Here is an 18,933-nt window from a genome sequence, read left to right on the forward strand (position 1 = left end):
AATGTCAACCTATAATGTGACAATGAATTACCGAAGAAATAAGGGGGTTTTGCTACTTCGCCGAGGGAAGACGTTTTGTGACCTTTTGCGGCTTTATGACAATAATGAGTTTTCTACAAAACTCTGAGTCCTTCTGTTACTTTATTAAAATAAAAATGTTTGAGGAATAGTCGTGACCTTAACCTTGGAAGATTGAATCAAACACTGATTTTGAAGAAAAGATGAGCCCTGAGACACTATGACTTCCTGCTGTCATGATGAAAAGGCATAGGGCTGTGCCACAGACAAACTCACCCAGCAAAGCTCACCTATCTTAATACACTTATTTGAATGCTGTGAACATGTAGACACACTGCTATCCCTTCTAATTTCAATTTTCTCATAGGAATGTTTGATTCCAAAGGAAAGATTTCTACTAGAATATCATGCTCCATCTCTTACCTTTCAAAATGCCTATTTTTCTTAACTTAATTTCAACAAAATTAAGCATACAAAAATACCATTGTTCTCTTTTCAAAGTATTCATCTTGATTTTTACAACAGATTATGTCTTTACAGAACAACACACCACAAACAATTGAGTAAAATCTAGAATTACTTATGGCAGCAAAAAAATCCCTGTGAACATCAACAGGGGGAAGAATTTATCCAGATTATTACAGTCTTCTACAACTGCAGAATAAAAAAAATACATTATTCTAAGTAAAAGCTTATTAATACAGCCTACAAGGTTAAACATGACAAAATGAGAGACAGTAAAAGGAAATGCTCGACTTCCACTTTTGATGGAAAACTAAGAAAAAAAATTTCAAAATCTTATTTTTTTCAGGAAACAGGTTTGAACTCAATGCAATACTGCTTATGAATTATTGAAGACATCAAAGGCCATGCTGTGATGGCCTTATATGTGAAACCCCAAACCCCACTTGCAACACTGTGTAAGGTAGTATATAACCTGACTCTAATGTCTTGTGTGCAATCACAACTTTACAGGTTTCCAGCTCAGAGATATTTCATTCGAAGAACATAATCTAACCTTTATGTCGAGACCTCCATAAAAACATAAAATGTCAGTGTTATGTTCAAATAGGTATAGAATACAATGAAGCATAAAAAAGAAGCAACACCAAGGGATTTCTGAATTCCAGTCATGATACTGGCATTGACACTTTATCAAGTGGCTTTTAATATTTCTAAATTCTAAAAGACATTATCAACATCCCAAAGGAAACATGGGGATTAGTATTTATGAGGCTCACCAAATATGTAACCACCATACACTTAGTATTGAATACTGCAGTGATGGGTGGTTCACACAGATGCAGCTGGGCTAAAAGCCAAGGCAACATAACACCACAGGCTAAACTTCCTGACAGCAAGAGCTACACCCCGGAAACTTCATATAGCTGACAGCAAAAGAAAAAACACTTATCTCTGATGTGAATGGCAGGAGAGCTGGCTGGAACGGCGGCCTCCCATTAGGGAGCGGAGCTGAGCTCTGCCCAAAACTGCCAGACCAGCATGAAAAGACTGTATGACGGGGTTGACAGCTACACATGGCTCCAGGGTCACATCTTGGCAATTCCTCCCTTATAAACACACAGGGGTTCACTGCAATTTATGATTTTCTTGTAATGAAAAGAAGACAGAGTCCAGATGGTCAGCACATATATACATAATTTTGCATAAAAATGGAAATTTGGAGAAGCAAAGAACATACCTGTCTCTTTCTCCATTCTTGACCATTCTCCCATTTCAGCTGTCACTACATAAGCTCAGTCAGCTAACCATTCTGGTCATTTTTCTGCACATTTTTCACTCCAAGAGTGGATTCTGGGTCTTAGCCTGGCACAGACATGGAGTATATTTATCCTATTTGAAGGCCACACAGCACTGTCATCCATGCACACCTACATCTTCTGCTGCTACTGAACAACTCCATTACCAGGGGTTGGTTTTTCACTTTTTTTTTTTTTAGTAATTCTAAGCCAGATAGATCATCAGTAATAAAACTGGGGAAGACATCACTTCTGGCCTGCAAAGTCTCAGGAATCATCTTTCACCTGAGTAAAATAAGTAATAAATGAGCCTAAAGGAGACTAGAGTGTCTATTCCTTAATCAAGATGAATCATTTTGGTATATGTATGGATACAACATAATGCTACAGCCACTATAATGCAATTTTAATGCACATGAATGATACATCAGTCCCGGAACTGAAATGGTTTCTCTATTGTAATATATCATATGTTCATTCTGCATATAGCAGATCTAGCCCTTTATAAGCAATTCTTTACTTTGGCAATTAATAGCACAATATATGAGGTAATTCCTTTTTTTAAATGTCAGGGTCAGCAAAGTAAAGTTTGATTAATTTTGCTCAAGGCAAAAGTTTGGAGAGAAATCACTAAATGTTTTTACAAGTTCTGTCTTGGATGTCTGCCTCTATGAATAGGTGTCTTCAAAAATAAAATGACTACAATTAGTAGCCTATAATTTTATTATGCCTTTGAAGTTTTAGTTTATGGTTACGTCTGGAATTTTAAATGAAGGTAAAAGATTTTTCAGCCTAAACCAGCCCCACCCAACAAACGTATTTATTTTGAACACATCTTCCTAATTTAAAGAAATTAAAATTCTTTTTGAAGAGAAAGTGATGCTACATGTGTAGTTGACAAGATTTTGTGACACTTACTAAATTCATTAATAAATTTAGCAAGTCAGATTAAAAAATAAAACAGTGTGTACTAACAGATTCTGATTAACAACTCCAAACTAAAGGGTACATTTCCTTTCACCATGTCACTTAGTCCTGATTCTCAAAATAAAGTTGCCTTCTGTGGGATATAAAGTTTCAATACTGCTTCAAGACAGGCCATCTAGCAATGACTGTGTGGTCAGAAATATGTTTGGTTTAGCAGTTAGGGGAATTTAGACTTAAATCCAGTTGGTTTTTAATTCAGCTGAATCACCGAAACTTGATGAAATGTCATAAGGCTGTCTAAAAGAAAGCAGATCTTTCACAATGGAAGAGCTGACATCACCTGCGCAGCTGCCAAACCATCAACAACTTGGCTTTTTTTTTTTTTTAAAGACAAAGTCACAAAAACGGGGCAAACTAATTTTGTTTCTTTTTCCTTCCAATGCATGTAAATCATATTATTTTAGTTATGCATTTTTTAAGTTACTTTATGCATTTTTTAAGTTACTTTATGCATTTTTTGAGCTTCCTTTACCTATGTATTACAGTGACTACATGATACTCAGTTTCAATATAATTGTAGCTTTCTGTTTTTTTTCCTATTTTATTATCAAACTCTTAAAACTAACAGAAAATGTTTCAGACCCAAACCTGGAAGACAGTAGACCTTTCATATCAATGGCCTGCTTTTACATAATTGCCAACTCTCTTAATAAATTACAAATCTACACTGAGACCCAGAAATCGAGACATATATTCATCAGTTTTGTAAATAACCAACAGTGTGATGAACAAACAACTCGAAAGACAAAAGTGATGGCTTTTAGCAAGGAGGGAGAGCAGCAACCACCTCTGAGGAGCCTGGGTCCAGCTCCATCTGCAGAGCTCACCAGACTGGTTTAGCACAGTGAGGTCCAACCAGAAGGTGTGGCTCCCCACTCTTTCCCCCTGGGGCTCTGGCTCCAGGAGCAGCCCGACACTGCTAGGAGGGTTGGCTCTCCCTCTGCCTCCCCACTTCCAGCTGCACAGCCCTCCTCACCCCCACCTTGCACTGCCTCTGGCATCCATCAGCCCCTTCAATGAGCAGATTCAACCTACCTAACAGAGGAAAACCAGGCTAGCAAGTTGGATAGGTCCATGGAGGTACCCAAGGAGTGCCAGAATGGATAGAAAATAAGCATCAGGAGCATGTGGCTGGGAATGGGGAGGGGAGGAAGCGAAGCACATCCCCAGCAGAAACCTGCTGGACATCTCATCACTTATTACAAAAAGGAAACCTCAGGGTTCAATTTCAGAGACTACAGAATCAGTCTCACTTGTCCCCCCGAATTCCTTCCAGTCTCATTCTTTGTGTCAAAATGAGTGCTTGGCTATTCAACATACATTCAAAGGGGGAAAAAAAAAAAAAAAAAAGGGTTATTAAAATCTGAACCAATATCCTGAACTTGTTCACAGCTCTCTCTGAGTGCTTTTGGCGACCTGTGAGAGAGGGGAGCAGTGGTGAGGTGCTGTGGGAGGCAGGATTTCCTCTTTGGTAGAAGCAGTGACCTATGCTAGCTTAAACGCCACGAAACTACTGCCTCGGGCTGAGGTTCTCTGGCGGCCTGAGCTGATCTTAGCTGCTGGGTTCTGCGGCCAGTCCCTCCATCTGCCACCAACCACATATTCTCCTCTACTCCCAGTCATACAGCTATAGGGCAAGTGGATTCAGCTGGCTGATGTGGTAGAAACCTTTCCTCCTCTTTCCCCCCACCACCCAGAATAGTCTGAAGTCTGATCTGGCTGAATACTCATCTTGTCACCATGTGATTCCCGTTACATCACCACAATTGTTGTAGGTCTGCATTGCAAACCAGATGAATTCATTGAGAGAGAAGATTGTTTTTAACCCCAACCACCCCACTGGGCTGCCACAGGCCAGAGGGAGCCTGACAGCAAAGTCTGCGGTCAGGGACAGGAACCCCTTTGTTAGCACTGAAGAAAGGAGGAATTACAGTCAAAAACACTGCAGTATGTTTCAGATCACTGGAAAGGTCTACATTTCAGTGAAGACACCTGCCCTCGAAGAGAGAAGATAATTACTTGAAAGAGTCAGTGTAATAAGACCTGTCAGCAATTTTTTGTAAAATGGAACTAGTTTACAGTGTTTCCTGTCTTATACTGTTTAGTGTTAACAATAGGAGAGAAGTACAGTACTTCGATACAAGACTACTGTAAGGCTATATATTTACTACTGGGCATGAGCTCCTGAAAAAAGGTAAGCAGATGCTGATCAGTAGATTCATCAGACCTGATGGTATAACTCTGGCTGATGCCCAGAGGTTAGAAACCAGTGCTCAGTCTGAGAACTTGAAAAGTTGTATGATGTTTCCCCACAAACGGTACACACGCAGGTCAAGGTCAGTTCTAACAGACCACAGCAGCGAAGTTGTAGTTAGCTCTGTAGCCAAGATAGCATGTCCTACCTTTAAATTAATGTTCCGTTGAATACTTGGCTGTAACTGTTGAGTTGACACTAAATTAATTAATGTCTTTTGCACAAATTCTTCCCTGAAGGAATACTTATTTTAGTGTAAAAAATCTGAACAGAACAAAGCTCAGTTTTCCTATTTCAGTCAAAACCCCCCCCAATGAATTACATGAGACATCCCATCATTCATGCTACTAAAAATATATAGTATCACTTTATTCAGAAATGAAGATAAATGCACCCATTAAATAAAAATATTATGCTGAAAGCATTTATACATTACATGCAAAAGCACTCAAGAGTTCAGGAGCAGTGAACCTGCACTGAGTGCAAGTACAACAGTAGCTTAATGCCCTATATGTGCACAACTACAACAGCATCATGTCTTCCTTAATAATACTACGATCAGAACTTGCCCATTTATCCACAACATCCTGAAAGGTTTTAGGTTATGTTTAACAGTACCTTGAGATTTAATTTCCTTTTTTGCTCTTCCACAGTACTCTGCAAACCCAAAGATCTGGCTACTCTGCGTCCTCCAGTCATTACTTTACTTACTCATTGAATTTCTACAAAAAAAGTATTAGTATAATATGAATACTTCATCTGATACAAGACGATTTAGGTGATGTGATTTCTTTAAGTTCTTAAGAACAAGGGCAAGATCATCATAAAGAAGGCCAAAGACTACACAGGATGTGAGAAAGAGCCCAGGGACACATATACACACATATTTTAGCACAGTAGGTAAAAGAGTACCCTGATCTCAAAACAGTTAGGACAGGGAAACAATAAAATGCCAAGGAAAGAGCAAGACTCCAGAATGACAAATAGTTTATCATCTTGGTGACAGGAAGATTGTATGGGCAGTTTATTTTAAGATTTTTTTTTTTAAAAAAAACCACGAAGAAAGCCATGATTGCTGAAAATATGAAAATACTTATATATTCCAAGCTTTATGTCTTCCTCATCTACCTATAATAGAGACACCAACATCATTTGTCTGCATCTCAATTCTAAACTTATTACTCATTCTAAACTTATTACTTATTTCACAAATGAAAAACAGACACTAAGTAGAAATCAGCTGCTACATACATTTAGAAGTAACTGTGTATACATATATATACATATATATATATATAAAAATAAGTCATACTGCTAAATAGAAATTTTAATCCTTATATGACAAAGCATAATTTCACTAGCTGGGTCAAAACCAAAATAATAAACAATAAAACGACCCATCCTCCACAAAGCACAAAACCCTTCCAACTTCTAGTGAACTCATAGGAAATTGAGCACATTATGAACATAGATGAAGTACAAAGAAACCTGATTTTTCCCAACAGTGGTCTACAAATTACATGCTCTGATGCATCAAAAACTATGTTAATTAAAAGACCAGTTATCTGCATATTTTGTCATGTACAACAGTGATACATCTTGTCAAAACTATCAGAAATACAATTACTCTCAAATCCTTTAAGAATGGTATCATAAAATCAAAACTAGGTAAAAAGTAAGGTATACTAAACTTGAAGGTCAACTCTACCTGTTCCTCACCAAAAGTGCTATTAATGGTGAAAGTAAAAAAAGTGGCACAAAGTAATTTGCCAAAATTATATGCCTTTGCTCAAAAGAGACAGGGAAACCCTATATGGTGCATAAGGACATGTGGGAGAAGAGTTAGGTTTTGTTTTTAATGACTCCAGTTTTGAAAGGTACATTAAAACACTGTAAATTTCCAGACACACAGACCCCTTCCCCTGTTCATGATGCTTAAAAGTCACATCTCATCCCGCATAAAAGCTTCACTTACTACAGCTTTTGCCCACCTGTCCCTCTCCCTGCCAGTATCTCATGCAATGCACACAGAAAGCACATGCTGTATTTAACAAACAGCGAAGTCTCGTCAGAGTATGGCATCATGGAAGCAATCTGGGGAAGTATGTCCTGAGCTTAAGTTCCCTAAAACCTCCTCTGCTTATCCACCTTCTATTTACACCAGGAAATTGTACTCAATCACCTCTGCTGAGTTCAATCATAGCAGTTCCCACAAGGAAAAGATGGTCTCTGAAGTAGGCCTGAGAATACCACATCAGGGCATAACATTGTACAGGAATGCTACGACTCACAGAGCATGCTTTGAAGAGAAATTGGAGTAGCTACACCTTAATTCCATCAGTGTGTAGAAATTATCTGCAGGCAGTGCTGCCCAGCCAGCACTACATAGGCATAATGTTGCTCTTTCTGAGAAATGCATCACAGGACCAGATGTGCACTGCATAAGGCCACTTCACCTCTTTCCATCCAGCGCAATGCCTATCTGTCTCACAGGCAACAGACCACTGCCCCCACTGCACTACTCTTCCTCTACCTGGATTTACTTCCTTATTTAATGCAATACAGAAATGCTATAAAAACACAGGAAAGGACATGTGCTAATGTTCTGTATGAAAAAAAATCTCTGCTTGGAAAGTTTGTAGTCCTTAGCAAACTAATAATGCTGAATCATAAAACAGACAGTGCTTTAAGCGCTATAGAATTGGCCAAGTTAAGCTCCAATTCATGCGATTATGGCATTAAAGATCCAACCCATGTGATTATGGAACAAAAGCAATCACAAGGCTTGGAACTTCTCAGCTTCTCACAAACTCAAGATTTCCATTTGCATGGTCACATTATATAGATCTATCAAGATGCATTAGGGCAAGCAGTTCATTGGGAGCTACTGTGGAGCACTGAAGACAGAGTTTGGTAGGGTTTTTTGGCAGCGTGCCTCCCTGTGCACCTCAGGCACATGGCTGCTGCTCAACGTTTCCTTCTCCCAGAGTACTTTGTTCATTACTCAGCAGTGCTGCAGAGCTCTCTGAAATAGGAAGCGCACATTGGTCATGATTCAGTAAGTACTTGCAGCATCTGGGGGATGATGTTTCTGTGTTTTAAAGCTATTTACTTAAAAGCAGAAGGCATCCTACTCTATTTTGGTTCACCTAGAAGGAAATACTTCACTTAATGAAAACAAGGAGTGTTCAGAAGACAAGCTGTATTTTTAATAAGTCTTGAACAACCAGTAACGTACTCACATGGAAAGTCATCCACAAACATGGGATCTATGTTATGCAGCAGTTCCACTCTGGGGGAAGGTCTTCCTTCACTAGGAGAAATTTCAAAAGGAAATGTTAACTTCCTTCTACAGCTCATTAGGATTCTGCATGTTTTATTTTAAGGCTTTTTGTCATCCTAATACAGAATAAGCTCATAACCTTAAACTAATTGCTATCAACTTCAATTTGAATGCTCTTTTCCACCTTAGTGGCCAGGGCTTTTGCCTCTATCAGTGTTTCTTGAATTCACTGGTATTTACTGAGAACATTCATAAGTTTACAGAGTACAGAACTGGCCCTACCAAAGCAGGGTTTTACAATAATCAACTTTAAAAATCAAATTTTGCAGTGTAACCTGGCACAGCTCTTGCAGTGTATAACTGAACAAGTGCTGAAAGCATTTGGCTGGGTTTCTCAAAAAACTCTAGAGGCATCGGCTACCCCTCAAGAAACCCACCTTTGATTTGTAATTGAGGTCAGAAGGATTCAGATACTCTGAACCTTCCTGTGGGGAAAAAAAAATCATCCCTCTTTTTCTAGCTATTGGCTACGTAGGGATGGTGTGGCCTCAAAACTTACCCATAAATCTTCTGAGTTAAGTAAATCCCAGTTCTAAAAAACTCAGTAAAAGAAGTTTATTCCTTATAAAGGGCAACATGAGTGGGAAAACATAATTAGAAAGAACCTTGGCTACATCGTGACACAATATTTTATTATTTGACAGTGAACCTAAACACATCCTTTTAGAAACTTCAAATAACTTGTTTTCTTTTTGTAAAGGGGCTTCATTTAAGACCTAAAATTCCAACCAATGTCCCTAAACCACCTGAAATTAAGAATAAAAAAATCAGGTAATACAAAACTTAGTGAAACCCTCAAAAACTACTGTTATTTTAATATATAAAATACATAATTAAATAATATGTACCTGTAAATTTAAAATTTTCAGGAACAACCAATGAAAATGAATACTGTTCTATTCCACTTGTAAAACCATTCTGGATGCCACACATTTTGAATTAAGTACAAAATTAAGAAGGAGGAATGGATGAAAGATTAAATATGTTCAGTTAATGCAGCTTTGCATTTAATACAGAGGAAGTAGAATAATTAACCTTCAGTGTTAGTAATTCAGTGTATAAAAATTGCCACAAAAATGTTTTTCCCAAACTGTATATGGAAGGTTATTTCCCCTCCCCCACACCCTAATATCTATATTAGTCACACTCTTAACTAAAGAATGCCTGGCCTTATTTAACCAAATTTTGTCTTAGATGTAATAGACTCTTACTTCTCTAGGTGCTCCATTTAAAGCTGTGGTCAAGTGTGCCTTTCACCATCTGTTCGTAGGTAACAGTAATATGAACCAGTTAGCACAAGTTAAACTAGGATGCGAATTTATAGCATGTGAATGACTCACTGCAGTAACTGCTTGGGGAGATATTTTCATTTCACAGTTTCTGAGCTGTATCTACATTTTTCAGTATCCTTTTAAAAGAAAGCAAACACCAGAGTTATGGTAAGTAATGTAGTATCTTCCACCAGCATCAAACACAGACGGAGGAAGTAATTTGCTCCTATGTGCTTCTCCTGTTTATACATCCAGTATTCATACAGTACCACAGTAGGTAGAAAGTCAGAACCATGGCTATTCATGCTGTTTGAGTAGGCTAGTACTACTATCATATCATTAAAGGTAATTTCCTTTATGGCTTTTAATCTGGAGGGTGGATACTGTACACTAAACATGGCTATGAACGCTATTGCACAGCTGGTAGAACACAAAATATAAAGATTACACCTGCATTAATTTAAGTTTTTCACGCTGCAGTTGTCATTTCTATTGAAGCAATTTTTTTCTGGGATAGAATATTGGTATTAGTAACTTGGAAATGCTATATCATGAGATATATTCCCTGAAGCTTATGGCATTACTGCATTAAGCTCTGTAGCATTATTAACTGATATTGAACTGCTTGTTCAGTTTTGATGTTATTCCAGCAATCCTGTTGCAAACAACATGAACATTTATAACCAATATATTATTCACAAAATAATAAGCAGAGAAAAGAAGACAGCATTGTATGTTGAAGAAATCGGCTGGCTGACAGAAAAGGACATCAGGAAGACAGAAACATCCTGGGACAACAAGTAGAGAATTTACCCTTGTAGCAGAGTTGCCTTTTCCTATGCCTAAACTCTGTCCTCCTTCCCATTTACGGAGTTCCATGCTGGCCTCAGTCCCCTCAAAAGACACAGCCTCAACAACAGATTGACCTTGGCAGATATTCTGCCAAGGATATTTTGCATCAGGAATATAACCTAGACAACAGGGTTGAATAAGAAAGCAGAAGATTCTCTAGGGAATCCTGCCTTTGTATTTTAGTAGCTTCCAGTGTAACTATATCTTACAATGCTCTGATTTTAGAATATTTATTTTTAGACTCCAATGTTCTAATACATTGCTCCTCTCCTAAAAATATGGAACTTTTTCTTTTGTCTGGTTATTATTCTACCATATCTGACTGACTGTTTAATTAACCAGTTAAAGAGTATTGTTTTCCAAAAAAGCCCTCTAATGTAAGACTATCTTGATGAAAGCATACAGACTAACTTCAGAATTGGTATGAGAATCGGCTAGTACATCGCTCTATCTTCTGCTATGCAAAGTTTTTAAAACATACAGAAAGATCTATTAATCTTTAGTTTATGGGAACAAATATCTACATGCGATCTTTCACTTTTGTTGTTGTTGTTAAATAGGCAGAAGGCGTCCTTGGGAAGGTATCCAAGGTTTTTCAGGGTAAATATGTTTATCTTATGCAAAAACATCCTCAGTGTCACTCAGTAAAATCTGAGGCTTTATAACCTTGCCATATATTGTATTTCTCTGGGTCATATCTGTACAGGCTTTCCTAAAATAATTAAATTTCAGATATGCTGGAAATAGACATTACTCTCAGCTTTAGATTGCCCTTTCTTCAGCATTAATTTATACCACAACTATGAATTTTATTTTCAAACAGCTGTTTAATTCCTAAGATGATAGTAGTCATTTGGTACAAGAATTCAAGTTTATCTTGCTTCATTTACTTCATTCAATGAATTCCGGTATTTCCAATACTGACAAAAATATAAAACTGAAACTTGCCCTGCAAAACCTATGAGTAAAACTTGAAAGTCTATGCTTGCTAACAAGCTTTGAAGAAACATTAGCTATTTTGACTGCATTTTATCCTGAACCTCTCAGTGCCTACCATACCGCTTCATGTTGGGTTTCCATTTTTCTGTTAATGCAAGATAAAATCCTTTTTCTGAGCACAGACAGTTTAGATTCCTCGTCTAGTTGTATTTTAGTATTTTCTCTTAATCGTTCTTGGTATTCTCAGTTACCATTTTTGTAAAATATATACAGTAATACTATCACTGCATTTCTAGAAATAATTTCTAGTATGTTTTCAGAGGCTCCAGCTGTATTGTAGTGTTACCCATGGTATTCTAAGGTATTGGAAAACTGCAATCTACTATGATTTAGGTAGAAGGTTCACAACTGAGATAGGAATGGTCTGATGGATATCCAAAATTAGGTTGGTACAGTGAAACTATCCTAAGTCATTTTCAAAAAAGAAGTTAGAAGCATTAAAGGGAAAGTTAAGTTTCATTCCAAAGGTACTTGGAAGAAAATAAAGTTTAGGAACTACTGATTTAAAGATAAGCTGCAACAAATCTTGCATGCAAAATTTTTTTTTGGTGGCCTCCTATCTTTTACTGTAGAAAACTAGCAGGAAGGCCAAGATCTGCATGAACGGAGAAAGACTGGGAAGATCTGCGTGTGGAGAAAACAGCATGAACAGACAGCAGGGAAAGGGTCTCAGAACAGCCTGTGTTAAGACACCCATATTAGCAGGTCAGCAAGACCCCGACACATCTAGGCCAGTTTCACAGGACAGGGACATCTGGAGACAAAACATTGATGGCATCTGATGACTCACAAAGGTGGGACAGGACAGAGAAGCAGCACCAAAAGGGTACAGAAAGACATAACCAGAACCTGTGTATGGTTACCAACCTAAGAAGAACACAGAAGATGTTAGAAGGACTTCATAGCTGGCGGCCCTGAACCTCCACACCATTGCAACAGATCCTGGGCCTAACATCTGGTCACAAGCATCACAGTGCCTGGCTGCCAGATGGATGGCTCAAAAACCCCTGCCCTGGTGCCTGGCTGCTGGGCAGCCATTGTAGATACACACCTTTTGGCGAGTGAGTGTGTCAGACTGCGACTGTGATAAAACCTGCTTACTTCAGTCTCCGTTTCAAATAAAACCACATTCCTCTTCCATTAGGTCTCCCATTGATACAGCGTTGCAACAGTATTTCCTACACTGGGAGGTCATCCGACAAGCTTTTGAGTTCACAGTCTCTGTCAAAAAGCTTTTAAGTAGCACACAAATTTTTACCTTCAGTTCCATGCATTGTATAGCTAGCTAACAGGAATGCAAAAGTATTTTTGTCCACAAGAAACATTTGCTCCTGAACTTTACCATATTCTCATTCTATTTGCTCATAACCATTAACTTTCTTCTGGTTCTTCAAGTCAAAAGCAGGAAAGAACAGGTAGATACACGTGTGGTTTTCAGCACTTCTATTTACTAAAAGAACTTAACATTAATCAGTGTCATGTTAATGCAACTCCTTATTTGGACTACCAATCATCTTAAAATCATGACAGAAAGTTCATTTTGATCTAGGATTTCAGAATTTATACTTGGTGTTTCAAAATTTGTATCTGATTTCTATATTATTTATGTCATGATTGATATTAAAATTATAAATTCATATACAGTTATTTTCCTAATTATATTATTTATCTTTATTACATAAATATCATATTAAGAACACATCCTTAAATTACTGATCTTTCATAGACAGATATCAGACAGATACCAGAATGGATCCAATATTTTTGTGAATTTTGAGAGTATCTGCATTGTCCCATATATTCTTTTGAATACCTAAATCATGGTTCCAAATTCATGACCTTTTTCCTTCTGATTACACATATGAAACAGTAGGCTCAGGATTAAAGTCTGAAAAAAAAACCCAAACACAGGAAGCATAGGTAGCTATATGTATTAAACTGAACTGAAAAAAAATACAAATGTAACATGTTGATTGGCTATTAATTTCCTTTTTTTCAAATGAGGTAGAATCTTAGCAAATTACAATTTAATTCATTATGAGCCATCTGGTTCAAGAAAAGCAACATATTTGAACTCTCCATCAGATGTCACCAAAAGGGCACTGTGTCTTCATTGCCTGCTACCTAATATTCAAGTGACCTTTTGAGTTACGATCATGAAATTTAATACACTCATTTCTCCTGATTACATGGGAAAATCGCATGAAATTTGACATTTTGGCTGCAAGGTCAGCCAAAGAGCAGCCAATTCACAAAAACTGTCTTTTTTCCTGTCTGGACAGAGGCCCTCTGGTTGGCACAACTAAAAATATTGGAGGTCAGCTATTCTCCAGCACTGCCAGTAAACATTGCACTCGGTCCCTCCATCAAGAGGTAAGATACAAGTGCCAGAAGCATGCAGCAGATGCATAGCTGTACCTATCCTTCCCCACACGTAATTTTCCTGCTGAAGTGACCTGCTCTGAGAAGACCAGTCCATGACAAGGAATACCTGAACGTGAAGTAGGCAGGAATTCTGCTGGTAGCTGGAAGGAAAGTCTATGGTTTACGAGTACCCCAAGATTTTGCTGATGTTAAGTTTGCCTCCAGTAGCACTGGCACGTAAAACATTTTACCTTTTCTGGCTGGACAGGAGTCTCCATTCCTTCCTGGCAGTTAATAGTCCCTGGCCTCAATTACACACATCTTTATCTCCTTCCACTTGGAAGAGAGCCATAGAGTACACCTGGGCACAAGCCCATGAGCTCTCTGCAAACTCCAGCTAGTACAGAAAGCTACCCTACAGCTCCTCAGAGACAGAGGCAGCATTAAGAAAGAAATCAAGCATAGCAGTTTCAAAACAGGTAATGCTACTAAAGGTACAAACAAACAAATTCTGAACTCAAGACATGGGGTTTGTGTTTTGCTGGGGCAGGGGTTGGCTTTGTTTTTTTGTTTTTGTTTTTTACTTCAAGGTCTATATAGGACTAACCAGGGATGGGTAGATGGCTTCAACACTGCCTGCTCTAATTCTCAATTTCTCATCACAAATCCCTAACCCAAACAACACTCATGCTCAGGCATGTTTAGGAACTAACTCCTATAATTCAAGTCTAGGATGCTAAGACACACAAAAATCAGTGTTTATCGGAATGCACCATTTAGAAAATTGCAGAAAATTCAGCAGTTGCTACATAAATAGTTAGATTTCTCCTGCAAGCTGCTGTGTGAACCCTTAGAAGGGGACAAAACGTTGTAACACACATATTAAAATATTGTCTGACTGCTATAAAAACAGAACAAAGACTATCAAAAGAAACAAAACCCTAATTCTCAAATGAATGGCATGTAGGAAATAGAATTGCAAGTCCTTTTATTCCACTTTAGCGGTATTAAACTTTCTGTCCTAAACGATTCTTATGCGATTAAATTTATATTCAAAGACCCACTAAAATAAATGTAACTTCTAAGAACATAGACAATATGATTCAGCTCCATCAATGAATACATTACTTGCAGCACAGAAAATGAAGAAACAAGGGAATTTAAACCAAAGTCACTATGCAACTTTTGCAAAACTAATGGTTGGTCACAGAAGTTTAAAATTCTGCAGAAATTCCAGTTTTAAGGACTTTGTAATCCATTTCAGTAGACTAAAAGAATATTAGAATAAAAGAAAAGCTTTGGAAGATGGACTGACTGAACGTAAGCCTCGATTCAAAATATCTCGAAGGGGCAACACCAGAGTTTCTTTTGATAGTTTGTTCCAGTGAAAAAAAATCACCTTTACCAGTTAATGCCTACTTCATTTATTCTTTATATTCTATTCTGTTTACTCTGCTGAGCCCAACACTGCAGTAATAAGCATGTATTCAGATGTGCCCACAGCCCCTACTACCCAGCATTTGTGATACCATTTTTATTACTCTTTTCCAGAGGAAAAATGTATGGATTTAACTCATTTCTCTTCTAATGCACAGAAGAGTCTCCATTATCTGAACTAATGGGGTTTGTGACATCCAAGTTAATCCAGACAGGATGAGAGATGCACAGATTCAGAGAGAGCTCAGTAAAAGTCATTAGCTTGGTTTCAGTGCCAACCCAACTGGAGCTAAGCTGCCTCTTTTTTCTAGCCATCTAAGCATGCCTGCACCATGCTCCTGAGCGCTTCAGCTTGCTTAAATCAGGCACATCATACCCTCTCAGGAACCAAGTCAGGTCTATTTTTGAACTGAGCCTCACAGGCTTTTTGAGACACTGGACAGCATGATACAGACCTATTCAAACAGTTATACTTTGGCCAGCCTGACAGCTCCTGTACTGAGCTAACAAACCATCACAGTGGAATTCATGCTCAGTGAGTTTAATGTCTGCATAGATTTCCCACATGTCCAATTCCAGATGCATACTGCAGACATACTTAACTGAGCTCTGTAGAGAACAGGTCTGGGTCCATAAAATTTACTAACTTGTACTCCATGCTGTGCAAAATCAGTTAACGTACTTCTCGACCACAGAGTACACCATCTTGAAAAAGTATACCATGTTTGTGCATTGTTGTATCCACACTGATAAATCCAACATACAAAGTTAAAGCTGCATGGAGGTTTTACATCTGTGACTAGGATTAAATTTGCAACCTGGATAATTCTCACATGGATAGCAACGCTAACGGCACTTATACCTTCCCCTTATTTAGGGAAAGGAACACGTAATATCCACCCACTCCCTCCACTCCACCCCACCCCCTGGCAAATTTCCAGCTCTGTTGGGGGGGGGAGCTGATTAAATTCTTCTCATACCAGAATGATGACTCGGTGATTTGACATGCAAGTTACCTGATAGCTTTCCAAACATCAAAGCCATCCAAAGGCTTAGTGCCATTGGTATGTCCTCCAGCAAGGTGCACCAGTGTTGGCAGCCAGTCAGAGATATGGATGAGTTCATGACTTTCTACACCTTTTTGTTTCAGCAAAGGACTTGCGACAAAGCCTACTCCTCTCACTCCTCCTTCCCAGAGGGTCCATTTTCTTCCTCTCAACGGCCAGTTATTCCCACCTGCCAAAGTCTGTCCTCCATTATCTGGAAAAAAAGTAATTAAAAGGAATTATTGGTAAGAGAGAGACAGAATAATCCACACCAGAACATCTATTAATCCATTTGAAAAAATATTTTCACATTATAGCTATGTCATGCAAGTACTTGCACAGTGCTGTTATAAGTGTTCATACAACATGTCACATTTTCAGAGCATGTAACAAACATACATACATTCTTGCCAGTCTTCTAAATTACTACAACGAAAAGTTATCAGTAGGCAGAAATAATACCAGGCTACAAGCCAATGATTTAGAAAGACTTTGTTAAGAGCAACATCTGATGTTGATTCTAAATATCATTAGACATTCAAAGCTTCCAGAATAAAAATTTAGTTGATACTAATTTAGTTGAAACAAAAAAATTTAGTTCCAACTACTTTACAGGCCACAAGAACAGTTGCCATCAGTACCATCATTAGCACTCAGAATACACTGTTTTCCAAAGTGGTACAGCATACATAAAATGGAAAACTGTTACTTCAGTGTCAGGAAAATACCTGTACTCCTAGTTTAGAACCATTGGGGTTTTTTCCTAGATTTTTAAGCGATCAAATTGATTTGTAATGTCACACAAAACAGACAGTTTCTCAGGCAGAAGGAGAAAGCCCTAACAAAATTAGTTGAAACTAGTTAAAATAGTTGAAGTGATGCAGAAATATGCTGAATTTCTTGTGTTTGGTAAGAAAAACATATAAGATGGTTACAGAAAGAGTTGAACCGTGACTACAGTAACTCAGAAGTATCTACGTGAATTAGGGATAGCTCATGTAGTTCTTTTTTAATTCTCTCTGACCAAGTTTCCACACTTAGAATAAAATACAGATTCCTGAAGTCAACAGAATTAACGATTCTTTGAAGTTACATTTAGTACTGCTGTACAGTTGTTCTTGTTCAAACCTGTTGTAATGATCTCAGAAGATTCATTGATGGCAATTCTTTTAAGCATAGTTTTTCTGTATGTTAATGAGGTTTAAATTATTTTCAAATAGTAGCTGTTGAACTGACATTCAGTGTAATTTGATACGTGTATATTGTATTTTCTGATTATAAAACAGGAATTTGAGATAAGAAACAAAAAGTACATGTCCAACACCTTACAGAACTTCACTGTAACCACAACACAACAAAATTATCTCCCTTCTGTTTCATTAATTAGGAATCAATGTAAACTCCCACTGTGAACATCTTCCTATCGCACACAGAAGATGCTTTTTGTTCTACTAAGGAATAAAATCGTGCATGCCTCTGTGAAGACTTTAAAAGGCGGAAACCTAAGCTAAATGAAGCACTTGGGAAAAATAGCATGACTTGAAATTGTAGTGTTCTGTGGCCCAACTACCTTCCAGCAAGGCTGCATGTGTATCCAGCACTCTTGGGCTAAAAATTATATAAATTCAGACCTTTATTGTCTTTAACATGAAATGCAGGCAAGCAAATACTAGCTACCAATATTTCTCGCACAACAACCTTGAGCACTGAGATTTGAGAATGTAAGCAGTTGCCAGTTACAAGGAAAAAAAAAAAGTTTCAACAATTCCTTCTACTCTTAGTGTAAACAGGAATTCCTGTCAGGGATTGATTCCTCATGGGACAGAGCTTTCAGTAGCTTTTAACCTTCGGTAGCCTTAGAATAAAAGGTATCTTATCTACACCATCTTAGAGTACAGTTTGGACATGCAGTCAGATCAAATGTTAAGCATGTTAAATATTCTTCGTATCACAGGCTGCTTACTGTCCATATCAGTTTAATACTAACACATGAGATTTTCTTTTTAGTCCTGAATACCAGCAACAAAGTAGTAAGGAAATAATAGAAGTAGATTGTCTTTTTGAAGAACAGAGAGAGAAAAGCGTGTATTTCCTCTGTTACAGCCAAATCTTTATAATACTTACTTTTCCTTTACTTCCTGTAGTTGAGTTGAAGACATTCATGTTGTGCCAGTTTCATTATACAACAAATTCCCTGAGACAAGGAGTCTATTTAACATATATCCTGTAAAAACTCATGTGTGATATCAGCATTCAGACACTGTACGCAAAGTTTAAAAAAAGGGGAAGAAAAAAAAAAAGTCTTGTTTTGATAGCTTATCTGGTACACAAATGAAAAAACCCAACGTATGAAACAAGGTTCATCCCACTCATTTTGACTTCTTATTTTCACATTGCTAGAACATTACTATTTCGTTCTTCCTCAGGAATTCACGTTCAAGAGACCCTTTCTGCTTAATTTCTTGACTGAGTTATCAAGGAAGTGTTGAAGGAGGGAAAAGGATGCTTTCTGGTTTGATTACTGAAGTTTGCTTGCTTCCTAGGTAGGCAGAACACAGCTGACGTGTCATTAGCAGTTTATACATAAGAGATAACGTTTCTC

General features: G+C 37.8%; 1 protein-coding gene across 1 annotated transcript in view; it reads right to left on the reverse strand.

Annotated features, from left to right (window-relative positions):
* The window catches only part of ARSB (arylsulfatase B), a 63,813-nt gene that overhangs the window by 15,879 nt on the left and 29,001 nt on the right, over positions 1-18,933 (reverse strand). The window contains exons 5-6 of the mRNA XM_086479438.1: positions 16,302-16,545; positions 8,262-8,332 (exon numbers count right to left, since the gene is read on the reverse strand). Coding sequence (XP_086335564.1) covers positions 8,262-8,332; positions 16,302-16,545 — 315 coding nt within the window. The remainder of the gene's footprint in view (positions 1-8,261; positions 8,333-16,301; positions 16,546-18,933) is intronic.

This window comes from Leptosomus discolor, chromosome Z (genome assembly GCF_034619465.1).
Source record: "Leptosomus discolor isolate bLepDis1 chromosome Z, bLepDis1.hap2, whole genome shotgun sequence".
Classification (NCBI taxonomy): Eukaryota; Metazoa; Chordata; class Aves; order Leptosomiformes; family Leptosomidae; genus Leptosomus; species Leptosomus discolor.